Genomic DNA, 4,917 nt, shown 5'->3' with positions numbered 1-4,917 from the left:
ATGATACATTGATTGTATATAAATCTTTACACTTTGAGTGCATAAATATCTAGGCTTAATCGTAGTGTCGTCTCGAACTCAAATCTAAATTTGTCTAGTTAAAAATGTCAAAAATGTATATTAGAAAGTCAGGAGCACATCTATTGTCCCTTAAGTTATGTCACGATATCTACTATTGGTCTGTGATGGCTTGAAAATATATATTTAAGTTAAAAATTAAAAATTAATTATTTTTCTAACTAATCACTGGTGATACATGCCGTGATACTGTTTGTGGGACAGCATATGTGTATCAAGTAACACATTTAAATTTTGAAAATTCAAGTGTTACTATACATTTTTTCAATACTCATTTCTTTATATTCTGAATTCACCAGGTACTTATATTACAGTCATTAATAGTCACCCTTTAATATATTTTCCATGATGTTGTTGGTTATGGTTTTGGTGATAGATTTTTGGTAGCATATAGGACTATAGTTCTCCAAAATATTGAAAACATGTTTTAATTTTGGTACAAACTTTTCATGGATCAGTAGTGTCTTGGAATGTAGTGATGATATATGTATTAAACAATTATTAGAGGGTTGAGTACAAAAATATGCGTGCTACAAAAGTATCGTTCACAAGAATCGAATTAGTGACATTTTCGTCTTTCTGGGGATCTAGTGGAACCTTATACTACTAGATCAACACATTGTTGGTAATATTTAGACTACTTAAATAAAACATCTCATTGGCTTTGGTAAAAAAAACAAGGGGAAACTCAAATTTAATTAGAATGTACTAACACAAAATATGCCCAAATACAAAAGAGCTTAAATTGCTGTTTGGTGATTTGAAAGACAAACTATAAGATAACTATGCTTGTAGCAAAATCCTGAGAAGTAACCTAACACAAGAAACCAATGATTATAAGTCCTCCCTAGCCTTGGCCACCAAAGCTATCACGGTTATCGTGCTGCTGCTGCCACCCATAACCCTGACCATGATCATGTCCACCCTCACTAGAATAGTAATTCGGTTTCATATGTGACATGTGGGGCGCTGCCGGAGGTGGTGGTTGGACGGCCACGGGCTGTGTTGCCAATACACCTTTGGCATCCCTTGGATCTACTGCCATACCACCCTGTCCTTGTTCAAAAGGCACCCCACCCATTCCAGCATGCCAGGACTGGGAATAATTTCCGGGAAAATTTGGGACACCGCCTTGTGGGAAACCAAGTAATGAACTCTGGTCCCTACTTATATCAGAAGCTGAGTCCTGCCTAGGAATATTATCATAGGGAGCAGCAGCATAAAATGGTTGACCTCTTTCCAGTGGGTAAGGAGGGTAACCAAATGGCATAGGAGGGTTCGGCATTGGGTTCGAAGTAACCAGTGTGGGGTTGTTCGGAGGCTGGCCTGAGTGCATTGGTGAATACACTGGAAATTGGGTCTCCGGACCAACTGATTGCTGCCTGTCTGAAAACTGCGAAGGTTCTTTTGACGGATGGTGTATATCAAAACTTTGTTGATGGAACCCCTGTTGAAAACCTCCAACGGAGCCTGAAGGGGCATCTGAAGGGTGATGCTGTTGACCGAAATATGGTAGCTTTGACTGCATATTTGGCCATGAAGGTGGTTGATCTCTTGGTGGTTGTCGACGAGTTTTTTCTTCCTGATCATGGAGCTGGGGGTTTGAAGTGGGAGAAAAAACTGGCCTTTGGGGACCCCGAGCAGTGGAATCTGAAGCAGTAGATTGCCTGACACTTTGTACCTCTGACTCGTTACCATCTTCTTTGTCTGCATTTGATCGGAGAAGGTTAGCATGGCTGTCTTGGACATGCGATTCAAAATCAGCCTTCTTCAGGAAAGATTTCAGACAGTGAGGAGCTGCACATATGAGGATTCCTTCCATCATTTTGATTGTCTGAATCTTTTGGATTCGTTCATCACACCTGTGTTCCAAAGGAAGATGAAAATCATTTCTTACATACTCATCAGATGTCATACAAAAAAGAGAACATTCAGCCATGGAAGCTATCAAAATGCAAAACAAATCCCATCAGGTCACAATATTAAGGTGGACAATTTCATTCCCCAAAAAGAAATTTAATGTGGACATACCTCAGGTTCCCACAAACAGAAGGGAAACAGAAAAAATGAATGAATAAATAAAAAACCAACTTTCCATGCATAGTTAAATATTTCTATCATCCAAGTTAGTCCCAGGAAGAAAAAATCGTTACATACTGCTCACGTACCCATAATTCACACCTATTCAAGCTGGCAGATCTTGATTTTTTGTGCAGCTGGCCCCACAGACATACACAAATCAAAATCTGTCACCCTACATAGATCAGGTGTGAATGATGTCCAACCAAGTGGTGTGCATGTAGATGCACTCAACAAAAATGCAGACACTTAAGAATGAATTCGGAAATCATATTTCCAAGTTCTAACTTACTTAAAAATCATATCAAATCCATGGAAAAGTTGCTAAAAGGAAAGGTATAATGTGGCAGTTTAGAAATACAACTTTGTAATATACACCTTTTGCCTGAAAAATGAAAGTCTTATGTATAACTCCAAGTTAATATAATTGCATGAAAGACATTTTGGAAAGAACAATTCTTCCGGTTAGAAAAGGAGGGCCAGTGAGGCTGAAACCAAGATCTCCTAAATCTAGTACTTGGCAAAAAACTGATAAAAAACGAAGTCCCAAATGAATATAGGCTCTAGATAATGGATTAAAACATAAAAAGTCACTGCTGTTCATTGATTTAATGTAGTAAGATGAATATAAAACAAGAAATGTACTTACAGATAGCACAATGAATCACTTCTAGCACAATCGAGACAGAAGGCATGCTCACAAGGGCTCTGTAAGACCATAAGCCCATTAATTTGCAGTACGCAACATCAAGGCATTTAACAAGTTATAGCATATAATAAGCAAGAAAAAAAACAGCAACTAAATTTTAAACATGGTAGCCATTTCACTAAACATGTCCACCTCAGAAAGCATATGCTTAACCCAGAACTCCAACCTGACAACAAACTACATAAGAAACCAATGTGTTTTGGTAGCATTATAAAATACATTTTGTTCAACCAAATTTCAGATAAAAATGTGTAGTCACAGATGAAATTACCAGTGTTCTCTAAAATGCTAGAATTAAACCATAGGCCTGTTAATAGGAATACTTTAACAAGAAGCGAATAACCCTAGACTGCACAAAAAGAAGTCAACTCCAAATCAAGGACATAAAAGAACATACACCTTGTATTAACATAAAAGCTTCAGTTAAAAAATTATACATGAAAGAGAGCGGGCCTCACAACTCAAAAGTCAAAACACAGACATCACACAATATGCGCAATGCAAGTTAAACCTGAATAAAAGTTTAATTAAAAGCTACAATTCATATCCTATAATGAGTATAAGAATTCTAACAAGCATAAATCCCAAATGAAAAACAAGGTCCACATGTATAATTAGTTACCACCACTTACCAGTCGCCCATAGATAGCAATTGGGAAATCACAACGAACACAGAAATGGACTCGCTCACCAAGTTGGCGGCGTGATCTACGTCCCAAGGTTTTAACATGTGAAGCAGCAGTAGCTCCTCCAATGCCCTTTGCAACAGGGAGATCAGCAAGGACAAGATGGTCCGGGCACGCAACCATGACAGTCTCGATAGGTGACGGCTTTGCCCCTGCTGATCCTTCTGAGGCAGGAGCCTTACTAAGCCGAATCTGAAGCATATTTTTCAATCAAATTCTTCACTCAAATATCAACCTCTTTCACTGCAGTACTTCAAATTGGGTATAAAACTATCGCAGAATATGCTTCTTCCTCGTCCTTCATCACAATATCAATACAAGGGAAACAACTTTAGATTTAAGAACACGAGATTGTAAAAAAAAAACAAATAAAGGAAGCATACATAGAGTAAACCCTTAAATTGGTTCCTTAAAGATGAGGCACTTTCCACATTAGTCCTTGAAAGAAGAAAACCCTCAATGGTCCTGAAAGCTTACAAAATCCAGTTAAATTTGTCTTTTTCAGGACCAATTTGATTGATGGAAATGATCAATTTGCCTGCATTTTTTAACACTTTCAGGACTACTTTAAAGGTTTAATTCTTTTTCAGATTAATGTGAACAATGTCTTATCTTTCAGACACCAACCTGAGGGTGAACTAATCCCTTCCGGATGCGTGATGGCCCCTTCCAGGAATTGAACCCTTGACCTTTTGGTCTTTCCGGGAAACTAGTAGGGCTTACACCACTTTGTTGGTAACAAAGAACAACTATGTAAATAATGTAAACAAGAACAACCATGTAAATGTAATACATCTTATATATCTTATATTAAATTAAAGCAATAACCTAGAAATGTATGAAATCAATAAAAGCAATTTTGAAATCCATAAAAATAACATAAATAAGAACCCCATGAAACCAGATTAGTGTGAAAACCAACAAGTTCACATCTTTGGATCATAATCGGTGACACTAATTCATGGGTTACCCCCAATTAAACCCTAAATTTAATGCATTGAATGAATAAGAAACGTTGAATGAAGAAACTAAGTAGTATTGAAATGAATGAGGAAGAACGATACCTAGTTCGTTCAAACTATTTTGCTTTCTCTGATTGCGAATTTGAGAGACCTAACTCTGCAATTAAGAACAATGCGTTTTTTGTTAACCAAAAAGAATATTTATATGTAGTCATAATAAAAAGAAAAATAATGATATTATTTTTCACGATAATTAGAAATTTAAGTTTCATCTTTTACATCTTCCATTAGTTATATTTTAGTGTTAAATAATATTAAATATAATCACAGTGTCGAAAACTTTTATAATAAACAATTGTAAACCAACATATGCAAACAAATACCATAGCAAGACCCGTTAATA

General features: G+C 36.5%; 1 protein-coding gene across 1 annotated transcript; it reads right to left on the bottom strand.

Moving 5' to 3' along the window:
- Positions 732-4,698, bottom strand: LOC109325215 (E3 ubiquitin-protein ligase Hakai-like). The gene is made up of 4 exons (XM_019557417.1): positions 4,617-4,698; positions 3,499-3,850; positions 2,807-2,865; positions 732-1,940 (listed from the first exon to the last, which is right to left on the bottom strand). Exons 2-4 carry the CDS (start codon positions 3,751-3,753, stop codon positions 926-928), a joined length of 1,329 nt encoding a protein of 442 aa, XP_019412962.1. The 5' UTR covers positions 3,754-3,850; positions 4,617-4,698; the 3' UTR covers positions 732-925.

Source organism: Lupinus angustifolius, chromosome LG13 (genome assembly GCF_001865875.1).
Source record: "Lupinus angustifolius cultivar Tanjil chromosome LG13, LupAngTanjil_v1.0, whole genome shotgun sequence".
Taxonomy (NCBI): domain Eukaryota; kingdom Viridiplantae; phylum Streptophyta; class Magnoliopsida; order Fabales; family Fabaceae; genus Lupinus; species Lupinus angustifolius.
Note: the sequence above shows the minus strand (reverse complement) of the source record. Positions and strands in the feature narration are given on the sequence as shown.